The sequence below is a fragment of the Monodon monoceros genome, unplaced genomic scaffold (genome assembly GCF_005190385.1).
Source record: "Monodon monoceros isolate NGI ecotype Baffin Bay Population unplaced genomic scaffold, NGI_Narwhal_1 Super_Scaffold_22, whole genome shotgun sequence".
NCBI lineage: Eukaryota > Metazoa > Chordata > Mammalia > Artiodactyla > Monodontidae > Monodon > Monodon monoceros.
Genome location: NW_021703779.1, coordinates 64228086 through 64252129, shown reverse-complemented (window position 1 = coordinate 64252129; position 24044 = coordinate 64228086). Strand labels below are relative to the sequence as shown.

The following is a 24044-nucleotide window of genomic DNA, read 5'->3' as shown; positions in this document are numbered from 1 at the left end:
CCGGGGATACATGCAAGCCGAGAGCGGGAGCACCTCTCGAGAGTGTCCTTTTAAAGAAACATTCTAAAACACTTACAGATGAAATAACATGCTTGCTTGGGTTTGCTTCAGAATCATTTATGGAATCAAAGGAGTTGTAGAATGGGTGCGAGGCTGTCAGTGAAACAGAACTGGCCAGAAGTTGATAATTTTTGAGGTTGAATAATGGGTAACAGGGCTCATTATGCTACTGTCTACTTTTGCTTATGTTTGAAAATTTCAGTAGTGAGTATCAAATAATCCATTCGTTTCTAGTTACAGTTCTAAATAAGGCAAAGAATACCAGCTAATATTTTATCCTTAAGCAGCACATTGTGTACAGTTTAAAATCATGAATCTTTATTGATTGCCATGGAACCATAAACCTGTTTATACAAGTATTTCATTTATTAAAGTAGTAATGCATAGTGGTTAAGAGCATGGACTCTGGACCCTAACCCTCTGGGTATAAATCTTAGTGTTGTGATACTTAATAGTTGTATGACCTCATGTAAGTTATTTAACTTCTCAGTCTCTCATTTTTTTTATATGTAAAATGGCAACACTTGTACCTAGCTTATATAGTTCTTGAGTATACTATGTAATGGATAGATACTGGGATAAGAAAGCAAAAAATATATACAGATACATGTATTCATATGTATTTATATCTATTTAAGTTTTCTTTCAAATAAGAAACTCGAGGTAATTGTTTCCCTTTTGCATTTAGAGGTTATTATATGTTCTTGTCATGCTTTTGAGCCTGAGGTTCTCAAACCGGTGTTTCTGAAAGTTTTTCCCTTTCACAACACATATTTACAGTGTTTTTCAATGGGAGTCTTCTGGAATCTTGGGTGGGACAGTTCTTGTTTGGGACTGTCTTTCACATTGTAGAACATTTATATTTACCTTCCCCTCTGCCTACATTAAATACCAGTCCTAACCAGTCATTGTGATAACCATAAGTGCCCTTGCACATTTTCACATGTCCTGTAGAAGAATAGAAAAATCCCTTTTGGGGAGCCAAATCTTAATGGTGGTGCCATGGATTAATTTAGAGTACTATTTTTGTCACATCTCTACCTAAAACGTGTTGAGATGTTCAAGGTGAGAACCGATGAGCTAAATCAGCGACATTACCACAGTGATTCTAAATCTTGTGGAGGTTTTTGATTTTGGACAACATATAAACCTGTGATCTGTCCTGGTCTTACTGAACCAGAATATTGGATGTATGGTATGGAAGTAGATGTGTCTGTATTTTGCAAAATTTCCCTTAGTAAGCCTCATACTCCACCATTGCTTGAAAGATTTCTTTGAGCTTAACTATAATTGTCTTTCTTGTAGGTGATAGAAATTGAAGATGCTTCACCCACTAAGTGCCCAATAACAACCAAGTTGGTTTTAGATGAAGATGAAGAAACCAAAGAACCTTTAGTGCAGGTTCATAGAAATATGGTTATCAAATTGAAACCCCATCAAGTAGATGGTAAGAAACTATTAGATGATTAAAGCATTTTTAGTTAAATTTTACCAATATTTGGTGTCCCCTGTGTGCCTCACATTCTGCTAAGCACTGGAGTTACTTCTACTGGTGAGCAAAACAGATATGATCCCTGCCCTTATGGAGTGCATAAGCAAATGAAGAAGAACAAAACTGGACAATTGCAAAGAAAATGAGTATTATGAAAGGGGAAGTGTGCCCCTCACAAATGGGTATATATAGCAAGTGAATTTCACCTAATCTGCAGTGGTTGGCTAAAGGCAGCTGTGGGGTAGGGAGAGGTACAGTTAGCTAAAAGCCTTCTTCAGGAAATGCTTTTTCAAGTATGTTTGTTAATAATATTCCTACATTGGTTTTGGAAAGCTACCAAATTATCCCTATCCTCTGCTTTGTCAGAGTGGAATCAGTAAGTCAGTTTTGATTGTGTATATGAATGAATTCATAAGGGAAGTTCTATAGTTCCTACTCCTTAGGTAGCAATCCCCTTTATTGTTCAGTTTTTAATGTTGAATAAAGGGAGAAATGATGAATTATCTCCTGGATTTTTTTTTCCTGATTGACTCAATAAACTTGAAAGTATATTTGATAGGAATCTATTCTCCCTTTGGATGAAGTTTCTATTTTAGATTATTCATATGTCCCTTTGGACCATCCCAGGGAATGGAGAAGGTCTGCTGTGATAGCTTAGAGGAGTGAAAGTTACCCTCTTGTGTGCTTGTGTTCACATTTTTTTCTATTTAACCTTAGTGTGTGGGGGGGGGCGTAAAACAAATCTCATTTACATTTAAGAGATTTTTATCTCTCTTTTTAAAAAATTCTATTTCTTAGAAGTTTTGGTTATGTTTTTGTGTTTATGATGGAAGATTTATTTTATTTTATCTTATTTTATTTTATATATTTATTTGGTTGTGCCAGGTGTTAGTTGTGGCAGGCGTGCTCCTTAGTTGCGGCTCTTTGGCTCTTTAGTTGTGGCATGCGAACTTTGGTTGTGGCATGCATGTGGGATCTAGTTCCCTGACTAGGGATCGAACTGGGGCCCCATGCATTAGGAGTGTGAGTCGTAACCACTGTGCCACCAGGGAAGTCCCGACGGAAGATATTTTTTTTAACTTGAGCCTTTAAATTGAGCATAACGAAACTGTCATTTTTAGGTGTTCAGTTTATGTGGGATTGCTGCTGTGAGTCTGTAAAAAAAACAAAGAAATCTCCAGGTTCAGGATGCATTCTCGCCCACTGCATGGGCCTTGGTAAGACTTTACAGGTAAGAACATGAAGGTGTTCTGTTCTTGTGCATTCATTAATTTAAGAATATGTATTCTTTTATGTTCCAGCACAGTTGTAGGAGCTGGAGATAAAGCAATGAACAAGAATAACAAGATTTCTCCCTCAAGAAGCTTATATTCTGGTGGGGGAGAGAGATTTTAATCAAATAAAATAAGAAATATGTACTTTCAGATAATAAATGTTAAGGAAGAATAGAGAGGGAAAGCATCTTTTAGGAAGTGATCTTTGAGCAGAGATCCTAATGAAGTGAAGGTGTAGGCATAGCCAGTAAAACTGCAAAGAGTCTGAGGTGGAAATGGAGTTCCTTTACAACACTGTGTGTTTTTTTTTTGGCCATGCTGCGTGGTTTTGCGGGATCTTAGTTCCCCAACCAGGGATTGAACCCGCGCCCTTGGCAGTGAAAGCACTGAGTCCTAACCACTGGACCGGCAGGGAATTCCCGACTTTTTAACAGTCTGTGATCCTATAGTAATGAGAACATAATATATTTTTCACTATTAAAATACTACATTTCTGAATGCAGGAAGTTGCAGGAAGACTGCAGGAGTTGTAGCAGAGATGTGGAATTAGTTTATATATATATATATATATATATAAAATTTCAAGCCATAAGACAATTACTATAGATTCAGTGAGTCAGAACACTACATAGAAAAATACTCGGTAACATAATTCTCTTCTAAATGGGCAGTGGTATTTTCTGAAGATCGTAGGGATGTTCTCTGGGGACTAGGGACTTAGTAGCTGTTTTGGTGTGGTTACTTTTTATATTCATATTATTATTACCGATCACAGAATCATGGAGCTTTAGAGTTGGAAGGATCTTATATATCATCTAGTTGAAGTCCCTTATTGTACCTATCTCTTTCCCTGTTGACCTTTGGTTGGTTGCTTTATTGTTTAAAACAAAAAAACAAAATCCAAAAACCCAACTATTGTAAGTTTGCTCGATTTATTAACTTTTTTTGCAGATATTTAAATGAAGGTGGCAACTTAATTTGTTTTCTTGTAGGTGGTAAGCTTTCTTCATACGGTTCTTTTGTGCGACAAATTGGATTTCAGCACAGCTTTAGTGGTTTGTCCTCTTAATACGGCTTTGAATTGGATGAATGAATTTGAGAAGTGGCAAGAGGGATTAAAAGATGATGAGAAGCTTGAGGTATCATATTTAGAATGTTTTCTATTATCAGAATAACTGCATGAAATTCATATAGTAAAATAAAAAGATTTTTAATTACCAGTGATGCATATTTCAGTGGGGATATTTAGTATTCATACATTCCTACCTTAAAAAATCTTTATTTCCTCACAAAAGGTCTCTGAATTAGCAACTGTGAAACGTCCTCAGGAGAGAAGCTACATGCTGCAGAGATGGCAAGAAGATGGTGGTGTTATGATCATAGGCTATGAGATGTACAGAAATCTTGCTCAAGGAAGGAATGTGAAGAGTAGGAAACTTAAAGAAATATTTAACAAAGCTTTGGTTGATCCAGGTAAGATATTAACAGGCACTGAGATAAAGAAACAAGTTGAATGAAAAATATGCTTATATTTAACAAATACTAATTGACCAACTACTGAGTAGCTGGTTTTTGTTTATCATTCAGGTTTTTACCTTCTGTTTGTTTCTTAGTATAATTTCATTAAGATGAAATCACCCTTAATATTGCCAGATGTTCAGAATTCATTTGCTGAGTCTGGAAGTGTTTGAGGTTTTCAGGGGAGACCTTGTAAATGATTAAAAATTCACCAGGTACCTGTGTCACAATCGCAGATTCTTCTGACTGTCTGAATATTAGATGATTACAAGAGCTCTCTCTCTCCATACTCTGAAAACAGTTCTTTACGTTTCTTTCCCAACTTTATGTCATTAGAAGAATTGGCTGCATTTTTTCTGTCTTTTAAATAGTCATCACTGTGGAAGGTTAATATTTGCAATGTTGTCATTCCTTCTAACAGTAATCTTCATGATGCAAGATCCAAATATTTCATTCTTACTTGCGACTTGTAAAAGCAGCAAGTTGTACGATCCACAGAACCAATTAATATTTAGTTGTTTGTATCCTATATTTTTTCCTTATCAAACTTCATTTTGTCATATCTAATTACTTTAAGACACTGTTGAGGCTTTAGATGTTTGTTGAGAAAGTTCAATTTTTCACTGCCAAAATAATTTAGAATTATTTAATCCAAGTATTATTTAGAATCCTTGGCTTTGCCCCTTTATAATTTTACTTTTAATTTAGTTTTTCAGCTTTATTGAGGTTTAATTGAGAAGTAAAATTGTAACATAATTAAAGTGTACAATGTGATGATTTGATATATGTGTACACGGTGAAAGAATAACCCCCTTTGAGTTACACATCATTACCTCACTTAGTTTTCTTTTTCTTTTTTGTTCAGAACATTTATGCTCTACTCATTTAGCAGATTTCAGTTACAATACATTGTTATCAGTTGCCATGTTATTACGATGTTATTTATACATTAGGTCCTCAGACCTTATAAATCTTATCACTGAAAGTTCATACACTTTTGCCTCTTTTTTTTAGATAATGATGTAATTAGTATGTACCAAACTAATTGCCATTGTAAGTGTTAAGGCCTAATAATAAGTTTATCATTTTCTCATGATTAAAATAGTCGTATAGAAGTCCTGTGGTTGTTTTGTTGTCAGAGAGCTGTGAGCTAGTGAATAGCATGTTTTTCAGAAGGTTTCCTTGGAACAGTTTAAACAAGTTTCAGATGCTTAATATGGTGATCATGAGGAAATGAATTTAAAAAGAAATTAAAGCTCATAACATGAAGAGTAATGTTTGTTATTTCCATGTAAGTCATTTAGTGACATTTAAAAAAATTATTTTGGAAAGTTTTGTGTTTTCTTTGTTTACAGAAAAGTTGAATGATAGTAAAGAACACTCCCATTTACCTTGAACCCAAATCCTGCACTGTTCGTCTTACATTGCCATGGCAGATTTGTCAAAACTAAGAAATTCGTATATTATTAACTAAACTCCAAACTCTATTTGAATTCTACCAGTTTAATATTACTGTTCACCTTCTGTTCCAGGATCTCATCCAGGGTACCACATTGCATTTAATTGTAATGTCTCCACAGTCTCCTCTGGTCTGTGACAGTTTCTTAGTCTTTCTTTTATTTTCTGTTATCTTGTCAGTCTTGTGGAGTACTGTTAAAGTATCCTGTAGGATGTTCACTAGTATCTGTTGTTTTTCTTGTAATTAGACTGGGGTTATAGGTTTTTGAAATAATGTACTAGAGGTGTAGTATCCTTCTCCTCACATTATATCAAGGGTAAATTAGATCCACAGGACATCACTAGTGATGTTAATTTTCATCACTTGGTTAAGGTAGTGTTTGCCAGTTTTCTCTGCTGTAGAGTTACTGTTTTCACCTGTGTCTGTTCTTTGCCAGTCACTAAGTCTAGCCCATCCAAGTGGGGGGAGGGCAAAAATTAAGCTCCATCTCTTACAGTGGGCTACACTTAAATTTGGAATTTTTCTTTAAGAAAGATTTGTCACTTCTTACCCATTTATTTAATCAGTCATTTATATCAGGATAGATTAATCATCTATTATTAGTTTATATGTTAGAACTAGCACTGTATTATTTATTTTGTTGCTCAGATTGTTCCAGTTTGTCCACTGGGAGCTCTTTCAGATTGGTTCCTGTATCCCTTTGATGTTTCATCCTTTTGATTTTTTTGAGCACTTCATTACTTTCTGGTAGTATGCTCTAGGATCATGTTAATTTGTCCTTGCCCCGGAGTCCATCATTTCAACAAGGAACCATGCGTGGTTCCTTTCACTGAAAAATGGTGTTTACGAACCAAGATCTGGGCACTGGGTGTGTTTGTTGCTACTGCAGTGTCATTGCTTCTAGGTTCACTCAGCAGACAGAACTAGGTGATAGGTCTACGAATCCAGGTATATACACAAATCTATCTGTGTGTGTGTGTGTGTGTGTGTGTGTGTGTGTGTGTATAAACATGATGTCATAATGATATATTTGACTCTAATTCAGTATCATAGGGTTCATTTGGGTCTTATTTTGTTACTCTGTTACTTGTCTTTTTCAACAGTGAGAATCTTGGCTTCAACCATCCACTATCCATTTACTTATTTATTCAGCCTCATCTTATATGTAAAGTAGTTTTAGAATTATTAACCTATACCCTCGTGAGAAACAAATTTACCAACTAGAGTACAGTGCTTATGTATGATTGCTTTTGTCTGTAGCTTTATAATTTCCAAGCATCATTTTCTAAAGTTACATAGGTCAGTTCCTTCATTTTATTTGCATACATGAAAGTTTATTCTTTGTAATGTCGAGTTTAATGTTTTTTTTAAAAAATTGAGGTATACTTCATTTACAACATTATGTTAGTTTCAGGTGTTCAGCATAGTGATTCATTATTTTTACAGATTATACTCTATTAAAAATTATTACAAGATAATGGCTATAATTCCCTGTGCTATACAATATATCCTTGTTGCTTATGTGTTCTATACATAGTGGTTTGTATCTTTCAGTCTCATATCCCTATCTTGCCCCTCCCCCCTTCTCTCTCCCCACTGGTACCCACTAGTTTGTTTTCCATATCTGTGAGTCATTTTCTGTTTTGCTATATACATTTGTTTGTTTTGTTTTTTAGATTCCACATGTAAGTGTTATCATACAGTATTTGTCTTTCTCTGTTTGACTTATATCACTAAGCATAGTATTCTCTAGATCCATTCATATTGCTGCAAAGGGCAGAATTTCATTCTTTTTTATAGCTGAGTAACATTTCTCTGTGTGTGTGTGTGTGTGTGTGTGTGTGTGTGTGTGTGAGAGAGAGAGAGAGAGAGAGAGAGATATCTTCTTTATCCTTTCATCTGTCGACATTTGGTCTGCTTCCATATCTTGGCTCTTGCAATTAGTGGCACTGTGAACATTGGGGTGTGTATCTTTTCAAATTATTGTTTTCAGTTTTTCCAGTTATATCCCCAGTAGTGGAATTGCTGGATCATATGGTAGTTCTATTTTTAGTTTTTTGAGGAACCTCCTTACTGTTTTCCATAGTGGCTGTAACAATTTATATTCTCACCAACAGTGCACAAGGGTTCCCTTCTCTCCACATCCTCACCAACACTTGTTATTTCTCGTTTTTTTTGTTTGTTTGTTTGTTTGTTTGTTTTATCATAGCCATTCTGATAGGTGGGAGGTGATATCTCATTGTGGTTTTAACTTGCATTTTCCTGATGATTAGTGATGTTGAGGAGCTTTTTATGTACCTGTTGCCCATTTGTATGTCTTCTTTGGAAAAATGTCTCTTCAGATCCTCTGCCCATTTTTAAATTATATATTTTTTTGCAAGCATGTATTTTATATTGCAATATTTGGATGTTCCCAAGGCCACTCTCAGGTTCAGTAATTCACTAGGACTCACAGAACTCAGAAAAGCCTTTATACTCATGGTTATGGTTTATTACAGTGAAAGGATACAGATTAGAATCTGCCACAGGAAAAGGCACATAGGACAGGGCCCAGGAGAGTTCCACACCCAGTTTGTTAGTGGAGTCATGCAGGCAGCACTTACTTCTCCCAGAAGTGATGTGTGACAATACACGTGGAGTATTGCCAACCAGGCACACTCATCCGAGCCTTGGTGTCTAGAGTTTGGGCTTGGTCACATAGACATGGTTGACCACCCATGCAGGTGATCTTAGTCTCTAGCTCCTCCAGAAGTTGAGAAGATGCCACATGACCAAAGCTGTTCTCCCTTCACCCCACATCATGTTAGCATAGACTATCTGATGTGTCCCAAGCCATCCAGGTGAACAGAGATATTTTTATCAGGTCAGACATTCCAGGAGTTTAGAGGTTACCTCCCTAGAGGTGGAGGCAAAGGCTAAACTTTTCTTTGGGCCAGATTAATCCTTTACTTTACTACATATATGTATATGTAGATAAAAATCACCCTGTTTGAGGTGGTTGTTTAAATACAAATGGGATCATAACATAGATATTGAAACTCTTCTTTTTGTTTAATAATATAAAGAACATATTTGGTATATCTTTCAAGGTTATTACATAGAAATCTACATCATTAATTTTAGTTCTGTGACATTCCATTATAGCATAGTTTTATTAACCCCCTTTGCCAATCTTCTAAGTTGTTTCCAATTTTCCACCGTAAACAAACAATACTTCAGAGAATATTTTATGTATCTTGGGGTACTCGTGGAAGTATATCTTAAGGATAAATTCCTAGAAATTGAAATTTGGGTCAAGGGTGCACATATTTTACATTTTAAGAGATACTGTAAAATTGTCTTCCAAAATGTTTGATACTAATTTAGACTTCCACAAAGAGTATATGAGAGTACCTGCTTCACCACACCCTCATGAACACTGAATATTAGCTGGTAGAAATCATTTAAATCACTTGTGTAAAAGGTAATTTACAAAGCAAGATACATATTTTAGTTTTTAGAAAGTCGATTAGTAATTTAAAAATGTCTTACTGTTCATGTAGCCCCATCTAAATACTGAATAGCAATTGTGTTATTTGATCAGGCATGCTGAAGCAGTTACTTTTGAAATCATGTAGAAGATGCATTTTCTATAATGCCTAACATATAGGGGATAATTTGACAACTGCTATTGTTTAAATCAATATTTAAGTAACTTGTGTGTACGTTAAGCAGCAAGCAAATTGTGTTTATAGGATACTTTAGCAAAGAATACATATGGTTATTTTCATAAAATAATAATATGTATTTCTTTTGAAAGAGTCACTCTCAGCTATGAGATCTTTTACAGCTTGGAAAGTGTTTTCCCCCCAACCCCAATACCCATGTAACAATCGGTTTAGCGGTCCTTTATCAGTTAAATTTTTCCCCAGCAATGGGTATTAGTTATTAGGAATAAGTCAAATGGGAAATACTACTTGGCCTATTGTGATTTACATATTATTTCTTAAAATGTAACTTTTGAAATTTGTCATTTCATGTATATATAAATTGCTCTTAGTCTCAGTTGATAGGTTTTTTTTATTTTTTATTTTTTTTACATCTTTATTGGAGTATAATTGCTTTACAATGGTGTGTTAGCTTCTCCACAGCAAAGTGAATCAGCTGTACATAAACATATCAGTTGATAGTTTTAACTTGATACATTAGTGCTGAAATGTATCTTTAGATACTGTTTTTCATTTGTAAAAGATACTATTTTTTTCAGATACCCCAGATCTCTTGGGATCTTTTCATCTGTGTGATTATTTCTATTCTTGCCTATTTTTGTACTCTCAGAGAACCTTAAGTACCATCCATAGTAGTACTTTAATACTCTAATAAAATTAATACTAGTGAGAGCCACATTAACCATATACAGATAAAATATAACTTATCAGGATGTTGTTTTATCTTTCCACAAGAGCAGCACTGTAAAACGATTAACTTAAATGGATTATATTTTTAGTTTTATTATATGTTAATTAAATGTTTTTTCTAGGCCCTGACTTTGTTGTCTGTGATGAAGGCCATATTCTAAAAAATGAAGCATCTGCTGTTTCAAAAGCTATGAATTCTATACGATCAAGGAGGAGGATTATTTTAACGGGAACCCCACTTCAAAATAACCTAATTGAGTGTGAGTCAATATCTGTAGTTATGCTATAGAGTATTGGCATTGCCTCAGATATATTTTTGCCACATCGCCATCTGCCTGTCTTTAGTTTATTCTAGTATAGTCTCTGACCATGAACTACATAGGTCCATTCTTAGTCTACTGTGAAAGTATACCATTCATTTCAAGTGGAATGGGGTTTTTTGTTTTTTGTTTTTTGTTTTTTTGCGGTACGCGGGCCTCTCACTGCTGTGGCCTCTCCCGTTGTGGAGCACAGGCTCTGGACGCGCAGGCTCAGTGGCCATAGCTCACGGGCCCAGCTGCTCCACGGCATGTGGGATCCTCCCGGACCGGGGCACGAACCCGTGTCCCCTGCATTGGCAGGCGGACTCTCAACCACTGCACCATCAGGGAAGCCCATCAAGTGGAATGTTTTATAAATATAAATGGTAAACCACAATCAAGAGGTGTGCCATTATGAGTGTTCAAATACAAATATAGAATTTAAAGTATATGCAAGGTATCAGAAGTCTTAATGATTGCTTAAAAAATACAAATGCATTTGTGACTATTCAGGAGATATTGTAATAAAATATATCCAGTTTTGGAGGAGGTACTGATAGGAAATTGAAAAGAAATGCTAAGCATGAAAGTTTTAGGAAGGTGGAGATTGGAGGAGAGCTATGTTGAATTGATGTCAGGATACAGTTTGCTGAGGCTGAGGATAGATGATGTGAACCCAGGGAAGTGACTTGTGAATTTCCCTTATTTTCATATGTGTGCAGTGACACTAAAGAGGGAACGTGAGTTACTCAGCAAATAACAAATTGAAATTTCCCATTGTAATCTGTTCTAATAGCTTTTTGTTATTTTATGTTATTTATATTCTTTTGGTGTATTTATAGTTACTGTTTTCTATTTTATTATTTGTAATACTGGTTATTGTCTCACTTTGTCCTTGTTTATATTTATCTATAATATGTATCTATATTTTATTTTTATTTTTGTCTGTTCCAGTTTCCCCCTTTTCTGTTGCCCCATTTATAGACTGTTGCCCTGTTTCACATTGTGGTCCTGTATAGTATAGGGCAACTGATTACTCTGTTAAGGATTTCTGGAACTAAATCAGTTAATACAAAATTTGATATAGTAGTTTATTACCTGATTTTATTATTTTGATTCAGTATCTATGTTTTTTTCACGAGATTCCCTTGCTGACCATAAAATCATGGTTAGAATTATAGAGCAGTTGTTTTATACTCAGTATCTATTAAAAAGACTAGTGAGTTCAAATAAAATGTTCTTTGGTGTTTTCTTAAACATTCATGTCTAGAATTTTGGGATGGGTTTTATTTGAGTTTCTCATCTGATTTAGGTAATCCAGTTCTAAATCATACTGATAACCAGTATTAGTCTACACTCAGTTTGGTGTTCTTTCTTTGTAGCTTAATTGTAATGCTTCCATGGCATGCCTTTTAGACACGAGCATTTTATCAGAGAATTGTTCTCAGTTCTTTTAGCCATTACTGTTGTTAATGAACTAATATCTTCTTTCTTAGATCATTGCATGGTTAACTTTATCAAAGAAAATTTGCTTGGATCCATTAAGGAGTTCAGGAATCGATTTATAAATCCAATCCAAAATGGTCAGTGTGCAGATTCTACCATGGTAGATGTCAGAGTAATGAAAAAACGTGCTCACATTCTCTATGAAATGTTAGCTGGATGTGTTCAGGTACAAGTACATTCCACAGTAATAAAATATTGTTACTTTGGTATATTGCAATCTCAAAATGTTTTCTGAATTCAAACTTTGTGTTTTCTTTCTCCTTTCAGCATGTATCAATAGTTTTATAGTTAAATCTCTTTGCAGTCTCTTCCAAAGTTTATGCAGCATTGAACTTTAAAAAAATTGCCTTGAGAGGTTTAGAACATAATTGATTAATTCATTTGCTGGGTGTATAACTTCATGTGTTAATATGTTCATGTTTAGATTTTCTCATCCTTAAGATAGGGAGTATGTAAAAGGAACACAGCTATTATGATTAAGAAATTTCTGTGCTCACCTAATTCTATAGTATAGTATTCCAAGCCTCATTTGTTTGAAATGGTTTTAGGAAAGGCAATTATGAATTATGAGTGAAGCCATATTAATGTAATCCTGAAGAAACAGTTTTATTAATTCCAAGTACATACAGTAACCTTAATGGGCTAATAGTGTTGTTTACACACAGATCTTCAGTAAACCTTTGTTAAAATGAGTAGATAAGTATGTAGAGACTGACCAGTTGGTCAGTCTGCATTTTATCTTAGTTCTGTATTTTTCTTAAGACACTAGATATTAATGGTAGCAAAAAAGATGCAACAGATGAGACAGGCTATCATTTTGACTGAATATATTACCATTACATAAGGTGAAATCATACTGTTTGTTCAGGTTAGCCAGAGGTACTAGCAGGTACTGTATTTCTGTATTACTGCTGCTACTTAGGCAGCGTTTTTCTTGTTTAGGTAGTCATTTGTATCTAGCACATTAGTGTTCTTTCTTTCCTGTTCCTATGTTAAATGGTTTCAAGAGTGCCTATACTTGGCTTGTTTTCTCAGTTGGGCAAACATTCCCCCTGACATTATGTGTTATCCTCTGGCATGTTGGCACATCTTACCCAAAGGATAACCCAGACTGTATCAAACTTTGATTCAACGGTTTTACTGTATGATTAAAGCAAGTCTTTTTGCTAGCACTACCTACTATATCCCCTCCCCACCTTTTTTTCTTTTCTTTTTTTCTATATAGAGGAGACCATTTGAAAACCTAAATTGCTCACTTGGTAATATGGCCACTTCAATTTAAAACCTGCCTGGTGTGTTGCAGTATCTTTTTACCAGTGCGTCATATTGTATAGTCACATGAAATACATTAACTACAATTATATGGGATCATTGTGTGATTAAAGAGGGTAAATATGTTTAAGTAAATGTTTTCTTATATGTCTGGTACCTATTTATTTATGTATATTTTTTTAGTTGCAAGCAATGATAATTCTTAGAACAGTTAGTTACTGTCATATATTTAACTAATTTTCATTCTCTTTTTATTAATTGCAGAGGAAAGATTATACAGCATTAACAAAGTTCTTGCCTCCAAAACATGAATACGTGTTAGCTGTGAGAATGACTCCTATTCAGTGCAAACTCTATCAGTACTACTTAGATCACTTGACAGGTAACAAATACACTTAGCTTATTGTTTTCTCTCTTAAAGCATTCTTTTTCTGAAGAATGCTGTCTTGATAATTTCACCATGTCAGTTGTTCTTTTGCAATTTTGCATTTGCATAAAATGGGTATGTTTATATTGTAAAAGCACAAAATATTTCTAATTAAAAAAACTAATATCCAAGATAAATAAAATTCCGGTGTATTATTAAAAAATATCCAACCACATTAATAATAAAAAACCTGTAAATTAAATTTATGAAATCATTTCTTAGGTATCAAATTGACAAAGTTTGAAGGGAAAAAAAGGCAAAATACAAAGCAGCGCACATATTATGTCCCAATGTTACAGTAAAAATATGCACAAATGCCTAAAATACACAAAAATGTTAATAATAGGTTATTTTCTGGGTGATGACATTATGCAGAACTTTATTTTGTACTATTTTCTATATGCTTTTTAAAAATACAATGAATAGATATTGTTTCATCATCAGTAAACTCGTGTGTTTGTGTGTGCCTGTGTGCCCAAGGTTGTCACTGTTCACAGAGCAAAACTTTAGTTTCTGTTTGGTCTGGAGTGATTTTTTTTTACTTGTTAGTCACTTTATTCTGGTACCTTTCCCCAGGTGATGTGCCAGATTTATTTAGGAGCTACAGGTTAGAAGGCACCCTTCAGCCATTGTGGATACAATAGTTGATCAAAAAATAATGGAGGGTGGAGGTGTATACACACATATTAGAATGATACTTCATATCCTATCAATAGTTAAAGTAATACTCTTTGTGACAGCAGTGCATTTTAGAAAGTAGAATAATGATGATAGTCCTCAACAGTTGTTCTGCTTTGGGGAAAAGAGGATTTGAATGTTTGTATTTTATAGAAATGTTGTTTTGCTGTATTATAAAAACAGAATTTTCTGACTGACTTTTGGAAGGAGATCATTTCCAGCAAGGCATACAGTTTCATTTGTATAGTAATCATAAGCTATTAGATTTATTGTATCAGTACCATTCTGTTTTGAATGACAAAAATTTCAGACATGATTAAGTAACCAAATGTAGAAATTCCAATGAGAGAGAGAAAGAGAGGGATTATCAGACCTATCTTTCATTAATCTCTGAGTAATAAAGGGTACTAAATTTGGTCATTTAATATTTTCTCCATTTGAAATTTTGTTTTATTGTGAGGAATGTACTAGATGTTTTCAATTATTAAAGAATCAGTTGTCTCTAATAACCAACAGCAAAATGTTAATAGCTCATGTATAGATATTAAAATGTACTCTTTTTGAGAGCAATGCAGTATTTAAGAATTAAAGGGACCTCATTCTTTGTGACTTCACTTGATAGGAGTATATATCTAAAGTACTAATTGCCAACGCTTCTAAACTCAGAAAGGTATAATTGCTAAATTATTATCTGATGCCATGAATCTTTGAGTCATGAGAATGTCTTGGGTTTTCCCCCTACTAAATGTGATGTTTTATTTTCCTTAAAGTTAACCTGAGTTAATAGCCCCCTTAAAAAAACTTCCATAAAAGGCTAAATGGATTATATTAAAGGTTACTTTATCTTGATTCTCACTACAAACCATCAAAGTGTTTCTCCCAAAATGTCATTCACCTATCTCACTTGCATTTAAAATGTTTGGTATTTTTTCTGTTACATATTCCAGAAATTCTTTTGTTTCTATATTTGACTCTTTTTATATTTGACTTGGCTTTTAAAAGTTCACATAAATTTTGCTTTTGATACTAGCAACAATTTGATGTTAATTTTAGTAGTGATAATTTATAATATATTTAATATTTACAGAATTAAAGTCATGAGAGGCTAAATTTAATGAATTTCAAGAAAATTAACATCGTCTTAATTTTCCTTTGTTCTCTAAAAAGTACAATCCTGCAATCTTCCTTTTTACTATCAAGTGTCAGAAGTTTATATTTACATGTAAGCCTCTGCCTTCGGTAAACAACTTTAGATTTTACAAGTGTGAATACTTAGTTTTCAAACAGCCTGATTTTAAGCTTAAATCAGTATTAAAATCCATACACTGTCTTAAGGAATGCAAAAATGGAGCACATAAAAAGACAGTCCACAAATTGGAAGAAAATATTTGTAAGTCACTTTCCTAAAAGGGGGATAATATCCAGAATATATAAAGAACTCTTACAACCTAACAACAACAATGAAAAACCAAACAAGCCGATTCAAAAATGGGCAAAGTTTTCAATAGACATTTCTCCAAAAAAGATATACAAATGACTGATAAGCACATTAAAAGATGCTCTACATCATCATTAGTTATTCAGGAAACGTAAATTGAAACCAAGAGATACCACTTCACACCCAATAGGATGACTATCAGATAAAGAAAGATAATAAGTGTTGGCAATGATAAGGAAAAATTAGAACCCTGGTGCATTGCTGCTAGGAATATAAAATGGTACAGCTCCTGTGGAGAAAGTAATGTGGCAGTTCCTCAAAGAGTTAAACAGAGAGTTACCATATGATCCAGCAATTCCACTTCTAGGTAGAATTCCACTTTCAAAATAATTGAAAGCAAGAACTCTAATAGATACTTACCCATTCATGTTTACATAGCATTATTTCATAATAGCCAAAAAGATGGAAGCAATCCAAGTCTTCATCAAGTAATGAATAGATGAACAAAATATGATATATGCAAACAATGGAATATTACAGTCTAGAAAGAAATCCTGACATGAACGGATCCTGAAGACATCATGTTAAATGAAATAAGCCAGACACAAAAGGACAAATCCTGTGTGATTACACTTAGAGGTGACTGGAATAGTCAGATTCATTTAATGGGTACAGAGTTTCTGTTTAGGGTGATGGAAAAAGGTCTTAGAAATGGAGAGTGCTGATGGTTGCACAACATTTCAGTTATACTTAATGCCATTGAACTGTACTCTTAAAAATAGAGAACAGTAATATCCTTTTGTCTCTAAAAATGAATGGGTCTAAGTGCCACACATTAGAGGTTGAGTCAGTGGTTCTGGAGTAGGGCTCAGGCAGCTGCATTTTTATAAGCCCTCTAGGTGATTTTGATGTACCCTCTGCTTGAGTATCACTGCTCTAACTGATGCTCAGTATGATTGGCCGTCAGGGAAATGTAAATCAAAACCAGAACAAGATACAGGCATACCTCAGCTTCTTAAGTGTTCAAGTGAAAGGAAGACTCACTTGTCGTTTTGTATTTACTTGCCCTTTTTTGTGCTTGTATTTCCAAATAAAGCCATTTGGCGTCAAAACATTTTTTTTTAGGATAGAATGATTCAATAATAATTGTCAATTCTCTTTTGTATAGAGAACATTTTTCTGTGGATGTTTATTTGGCTAACTTATTAATATATTCTTTTTATGTGGTTCCCATTCCTCACAAAGAATAACAACTCTAACACATATCAGTACTGTAGGTAGAGGAGACTTCAGTTTTTCCCCTTTAACATTCTACACTAGCCAGTTAGGCCTAAAAGTCTTATGAAATTTTTTTATAATAGAAGATGTTTATGGTATATACAAGAGTAGTTCCCACCCACAAAATAAAAATTGACTTTTTAATCAGCCTTTCTTGGAGAATAAATGGTAGTTGTTTAGCTTACTTTTTTTTGAAATCTCTCATTTCTGCACATTAATTTAAAAAACTCATAAGGCTTTCAATATTGGATAGAACAGCTAGGCAGAAGATCAGCAAGGAAATAGAAGACTTGAAAAACACTTATGAATCAACTAGGCCTAACTGGCATCTGTAGAACAGTCTGTCCAATAGGAGCAGAATACACATTCCTCTCGAGTGCACATGGAACATTCTCCAAGATAGACCATATTTTAGAGCATAACACAAGCCTCATTTAATATAAAAGGATAAAATTCACACAAAATATTTTCTTTAACCACATTAGAATGAAATTACAAACCAATAACTGAAGGAAAGTGAGAAAATTCACAAATATGTGTAAATAACATGCTCTTAAGTAACCAGTGAGTCAAAAGAAGAAATCACAAAGGAAATTAGAAAACATTTAGAGGTAAATGAAAATGAAAACATAAGATACTAAAATAGGGGATGCAGGTAAAGCAATGCTTCCAGGGAAGTTTATGGCTGTAAATGCCTATATCAAGAAAGAAGATCTCAAATTTATAACTAACTTTCTACCTTAAGAAACTAAAATAAGAGCAAACTGAACCCAAAGCAAGAAGGATGGAGATAATGAAGACTAATCAGAAATAAGTATAAAGGAGAAAAGGAGAACAGTAGAGAAAATTATTGAAACCAAAACTTGTTTTTTTGAAATAATCAAGATAATTGATAACTCTTTAGTTGTACTTACAAAGTAATAAATAGAGCAGATACAAATAACTAAAATCAAGAATGAAAGAGCATTACTACTGACCTTACAGAAATAAAAGAATTATAAGGGAATGCTATGAACAGTTGTATATCAAGTAATTAGATGCCTCATTTTCACAGCAATGATTTCTGTCATACACAGTGGAAATACCTCTATCAGGCAAAATAATCAGTACCAGGCTTTTATGCATTTTTATTCATATTTCATATCATTACTGAATATACTCTTGTCCCTCATGGAGACAAGACATTAATTATCAGTGAATTTACATCTTTTAAAACTGTGGACAGAAAAATGTTATTGCTTAAATGCTGTTTTTTAAAAAAGTCAGCTTTGGTCTTCCCTGGTGGTGCAGTGGTTAAGAATCCACCTGCCAATGCAGGGGACACGGGTTCGAGCCCTGGTCAGGGAAGGTCCAGCATACCACCGAGCAGCTAAGCCCATGCGCCACAACTACTGAGCCTGCGCTCTAGACCCCGTGCGCCACAACTACTGAGCCTACGTGCCACAGCTATTGGAGCCCATGCGCCTAGCCCATTCTCCACAACAAGAGAAGCTGCCACAATGGAAGCCTGTGCACTGCAATGAAGAGTAGGCCCCGCTTGCTGCAACTAGAGAAAGCCCGTGCGCAGCAACGGAGACCCAATACAGCCAAAAATAAATTTAGTAAAAAAAAAAGTCAGCTTTGTTCTTCTGTTTTACCCTCTTGATGATTTTGTCATATTAATGAAACGTGCATTCATTTAATTTTCACTTCATTTTCATATGAAAAATATAATTTTGTTGAAATTACTCTGGGCAAAAGAAATCTATTTTTTTCAACAGGAAAAACGTAAGTTTTAGAAGTAGTTTTTTTTGGTGTAAGAATAATTGGAGAGAGTTGCTAAAATACTGTATACAGAGAGTGGCTTTATCTAAAGCCGAAGTTTGTAATCTAGGGTCTATGGTTAGAATCTAGGACCTGAATAAGAAAAACCTGAATAAGAAAAAAATTACGTTTTCACTAACCTCTATCAAAAATACAGCATTTTTCCAATTATTAATATAGGCAACAAACCAAAGTAGTATTAGTGTTAATTGTGACTTTGTTACCAATAGAAATCAGAAATATTTCTATATATTATTGTCATTACCGATATCTCAAATTTACCTTTATCAATGCTTCAGAATTTCAGGCAGTTGTTAAAATTACTGCTATAGTTTGTTATTTAATGCATTAATAAGGTACACATACCACTATATCAAAAGTTTGTTTTTAAACATCTTGATAATTTCTGTATAATGGGTTTCTTTTGTTATCCTGTTTATTTTGTATGTTTTGAAATTTTCTGAGAAAGAGGGCCTATAAGATTCTCTACATGGGCAAAGGAGTCCGAGGCACAGATAAAGTTAAGGCCCTAATTTAGAAACACCTTGGATGAATTAGAGAATTCTTATGTCTTAACATTAACTCTTTTTTTTCTTTTGATCAGGTGTAGGTAATAGCAGTGAAGGTGGAAGAGGAAAGGCAGGTGCAAAACTTTTCCAAGATTTTCAGATGTTAAGTAGAATCTGGACTCATCCTTGGTGTTTGCAGCTGGACTACATTAGCAAAGAAAATAAGGTAAATCAACTAACCTAAAGTTGATCAAAAGGTATCTGTCGGAAGCAGAATAACTTTAGGAAAAAGGTTGATCTGTATAGACGTCCTGTATATTCAAATTTTTTTTTCTTTTTGGTACAGTAATTCAACTTATTTTATTTCTAGTTAATTACTGTATGTTTGAATGCATTGTGATTATGGAAGGAGTGTTAAATGTTAATCTTTTTAAAAAATTTTATTGAAATATAGCTGATTTACAATGTTGTATTAGTTTCAGGTGTACAGCAAAATGAATCAGTTATATGTATACAGATATCCACTCTTTTTTAGATTCTTTTACCATATAGGTCATTACAGAGTACTGAGTAGAGTTCCCTGTGCTATGCAGCAAGTCCTTATTAGCTGTCTATTTTATATATAGTAGTGTGTATATGTCAATCCCAATCTCCCAATTTATCCCTCCCCACCCTTCCCCATGGCAACCATAAGATTGTTTTCTATATCTGTAACTCTATTTCTGTTTTGTAAATAAGTTCATTTGTACCCTGTTTTTAGATTCCACATATAAGTGATATCATGTGATATATGTCCTCTAACTTACTTTACTCAGTATGACAGTCTAGGTCCGTTCATGTTGCTGCAAATGGCATTGTTTCATTCTTTTTTATGGCTGAGTAATATTCCATTGTATATATGTGTCACATCTTCTTTTTCCATTCGTCTGTCGATGGACATTTAGGTTGCTTCCATGTCCTGGCTATTGTAAAGAGTGCTGCAGTAAACATTGGGATGCATGTATCTTTTTGAATTATGGTTTTCTTCGGGTATATACCCAGGAGTGGGATTGCTGGCTCATATGGTAGCTCTATTTTTAGTTTTTTAAGGAACCTCCATACTGTTCTCCATAGTGGCTGTACCAGTTTACATTCCCACCAACAGTGTAGAAGGGGGTTCCCTTTTCTCCACACCCTCTTCAGTCTTTATTGTTTGTAGATTTTTTGATGATGGCCATTCTGACTAGTGTGAGGCGATACCTCACTGTAGTTTTGATTTGCATTTATCTAATAATTAGTGATGTTGAACATATATTCATGTGCTTTTTGACCATCTGTATGTGTTCTTTGGAGAAATGTCTATTTAGATCTTCCATGCATTTTTTGATTGGTTTGTTTGTTTTTTTGATATTGAGCTGCATGAGCTGTTTGTATATTTTGGGGATTAATCCCTTGTCAGTCTCTTCGTTTGCAAATATTTTCTCCCATTTTGTGGGTTGTCTTTCTGTTTTGTGTATGGTTTCCTGTGCTGTGCAAAAGGTTTTAAGTTTCATTAGATCTCATTTGTTTATTTTTGTTTTTATTTTCATTACTGTAGGAGGTGGGTCAAAGAAGATCTTGCTGCGATTTATGTCAGAGTGTTCTGCCTATGTTTTCCTCTAAGAATTTTTATAGTATCTGGCCTTACACTTAAGTCTTTAATCCATTTTGAGTTTATCTTTTGTGTATGGTGTTAGAGAGTGTTGTAATTTCATTCTTTTACATGTATCTGTACAGTTTTCCCAGCACTACTTATTGAAGAGGCTGTCTTTTCTCCATTGTATACTCTTGCCTCCTTTGTCATAGATTAACATCTTGCATAACCATAGTAAAATGGTCAAAATTAAGAAATTAACATTGGGTTAGTACTATTAACTAAACAATAGACGTTAATTGGATTTCATCAGTTTTTGTACTTACATCCTTTTTCTTTTCCTTGATTCAATCCAAGATTTCACATTTTGTTTATTATTCATATCTGTGACGTCTCCTTTATTTTTTCTAATCTATGATAGTTCTTCAGTTCTTCCTTATAACAATTAACTTATCCTTAAATGAAATAAACATTATTATAATTTCCAGTATAAATTGATATAAATTCTTAAAACATTCATCTTTTTTTTTTCTCTAGGGATATTTTGATGAAGACAGTATGGATGAATTTATAGCTTCAGATTCTGAAGAAACCTCCATGAGTTTAAGCTCTGATGATTATACAAAGTAAATTGAATACTTTTTGTGCCCTGTGTTGACATGTTTAAAATCCCTACTTGCTGATCATCCTCTAATAATTGGCACTTGTATCTTTCCTGTGTTTTCCTAATACTTTGAATTTGTTCTTTTTTTTAGAAAGAAGAAAACAAAGGGGAAAAAGGGGAAAAAAGATAGTAGCTCAAGTGGAAGTGGCAGTGACAATGATGTTGAAGTGATTAAAGTCTGGAATTCAAGATCTCGAGGAGGTGGTGAAGGAAATGTGGATGAAACAGGAAACAATCCCTCAGTTTCTTTAAAGCTGGAAGAAAGTGAGTCTGATAAATGTTATGTTTATCATGGAACATTGATTTAGAAAATATCATGTCATTGTAATGTCAGTGCTTTTTTCAGTTATTAATTATCCTCACTGGTTGGCTCAAAGGAATATCTTTCCTCAATTGGTAAGCATCTAGGATAATCAGATACAAGTAATAACAAATATTTGATGAATGTTGAATTACAAGCAAGCCATTGTGCTCTCTCTGGTATTTAAGAGGAAGGGAGAAAAGAAAAACTAACATTTATTTACGTGTATGTGCCTAAACTCTGTATTATTTTCACTCCATGTGTTAGCTAACTTAATTCTTGAGCAGCCTCGCAATGCTGTTATCTTTATTTTTATAAATGATTGGTAGAAGTGGGATTCAGACCTAGATATAGCCCATTTCAAACCCACCAGGGTAATTTCACTTAACTACTATATAAATAAGTGGAAGCATTTCAGATGATAAACTATGATTACAATTCATTTTATACAGTAAAACTAGTTTCATTGGTTTAGTCTTTTTCCTTTTAATCTTTCCTTTAGTCTTTTTAATTCTTCATAATCTATATTTATTGTCTCTAGGTTTCCCCTGTGTCAGGTACAGTTTGTCATATGTTTCGCTTTCTCTTTCTTTCTTTCTCTTGTGCATGAGTGTATACTCAGTGAAAGTCTTCCATTGAACTTCCCAATGGCTAAAGTTATCTTTACTCATATCTACATTTGAAGGTTTAGTGTTCAGGCTCTGTATACTCCTAGTGCAGCCTGACTGGGTGTTTAGGAACTCCCGTGCTGGGAACAGATATCTGAATATTTGAAATATCAAATATCTGAAAACAGAATAGTGTAAGTAACTCTAAATTTGTGGCATTTGCGAATCATGGAGCAAAGCAGTAGAGACCATCTGAGAAGAGATGTGAATGCCAGCTAGGTGAATGATCCTGTGCACAGACAAGCTTAGCTGGTCTCAGGCCTGCAGCTGAACAAATTTGGTGATTCCTTGATAAACATTTCTCTCTTCAGTATCTCCTTGGAATAGACAGATGGCAGCCTAACCACAGACCCTGGCTTACTTCTCTAAGAAATCAGGGGAATAGTAAAACTTAAACTACAAAATTTCTTTTCTTGTTTTTCTCTCCTGTTACCCCATAAAGGCAGTTTATTATCAGCATTCATCTTCCAACTAGATTTAAAGTATGCTTTTCTAAGAATAGTAAAGGAATGGTTATAGTTTAATTTAAGGTAGTGGGAAGCTCCTGTTATCTCCTCCCCTGGTCTCCTGACCTGCATTTTCACTTAAGTTCTCCTCAGTCTCTCATCTCATAATTAGAAATAAATAGCTTAAAGTTTATGTGTTCCTGGGAATGATTTTCTTAAAATATTCTTAATTTTTTCTCATAACTTATGGTTAAGAGAAAAGAGAGAGTAGACTAACCAGTGTGTCTCATACTGTGCTCTAAATGGATTACATAAAAGTATGCTGAGGTATTGATGTGTTCATCACTTGGAACTATAGATGGGGTCTTATGCAGCTGGGTCACCTTCAGAAATGAATAGCATCTTCCAGTTTTCCTGGTGTGCTATTGTAAGTTCTATTGCTTTCCATATATGCCATAATATGAAAAAATTTGAAAAGAACTGGAGCAGAGAGTAGGTTGCTACATGTTATGAACTTAAAAGCAGACAGGTAAGGCTGTGGGTTTCAAATGACAAACTTTGCCTACTTTTCTATTGTGTTTGTTTCATTTTAGCTCTGTGCAGCCAAATAGAAGTCATTCATAGATGGATATATTTTTTGTTTATTGTAGCTATCTACATGTATAGTTGATCAGAAACATTTTCTAGAACAAATAGATGATAAAAATCTATTTTTGTTCTTTACATCTAGATTAACTCTATATAAGGCTGAGTAGATCATAATACATGATCATATATACCTGGTACTATGTAAGTGTTAAAAATAAATCACCTTTTCTTTTCTTTTCTTTTTTTTTTTTTTTTTGCCGTGCTGCGTGGCTTGTGGGATCTTAGTTCCCTGACCAGAGATCCAGCCTGGGACCCGGCAGTGAAAGCTCCGAGTCCTAACTGCTGGATCGCCAGG

The 24044-nt window shown here is 34.2% G+C and overlaps 1 protein-coding gene across 11 annotated transcripts in view; it reads left to right on the top strand.

Moving 5' to 3' along the window:
• ATRX (ATRX chromatin remodeler) overlaps positions 1 to 24044 on the top strand; it is a 245850-nt gene that overhangs the window by 141332 nt on the left and 80474 nt on the right. For all 11 annotated transcript variants that reach the window (XM_029241150.1, XM_029241145.1, XM_029241143.1 and 8 more), the window contains 10 exons: positions 1366 to 1507; positions 2674 to 2783; positions 3819 to 3965; positions 4122 to 4299; positions 10323 to 10460; positions 11996 to 12171; positions 13542 to 13659; positions 19506 to 19636; positions 21560 to 21648; positions 21778 to 21950. In XM_029241150.1, the coding sequence (XP_029096983.1) occupies positions 1366 to 1507; positions 2674 to 2783; positions 3819 to 3965; positions 4122 to 4299; positions 10323 to 10460; positions 11996 to 12171; positions 13542 to 13659; positions 19506 to 19636; positions 21560 to 21648; positions 21778 to 21950 (1402 nt within the window). The remainder of the gene's footprint in view (positions 1 to 1365; positions 1508 to 2673; positions 2784 to 3818; positions 3966 to 4121; positions 4300 to 10322; positions 10461 to 11995; positions 12172 to 13541; positions 13660 to 19505; positions 19637 to 21559; positions 21649 to 21777; positions 21951 to 24044) is intronic.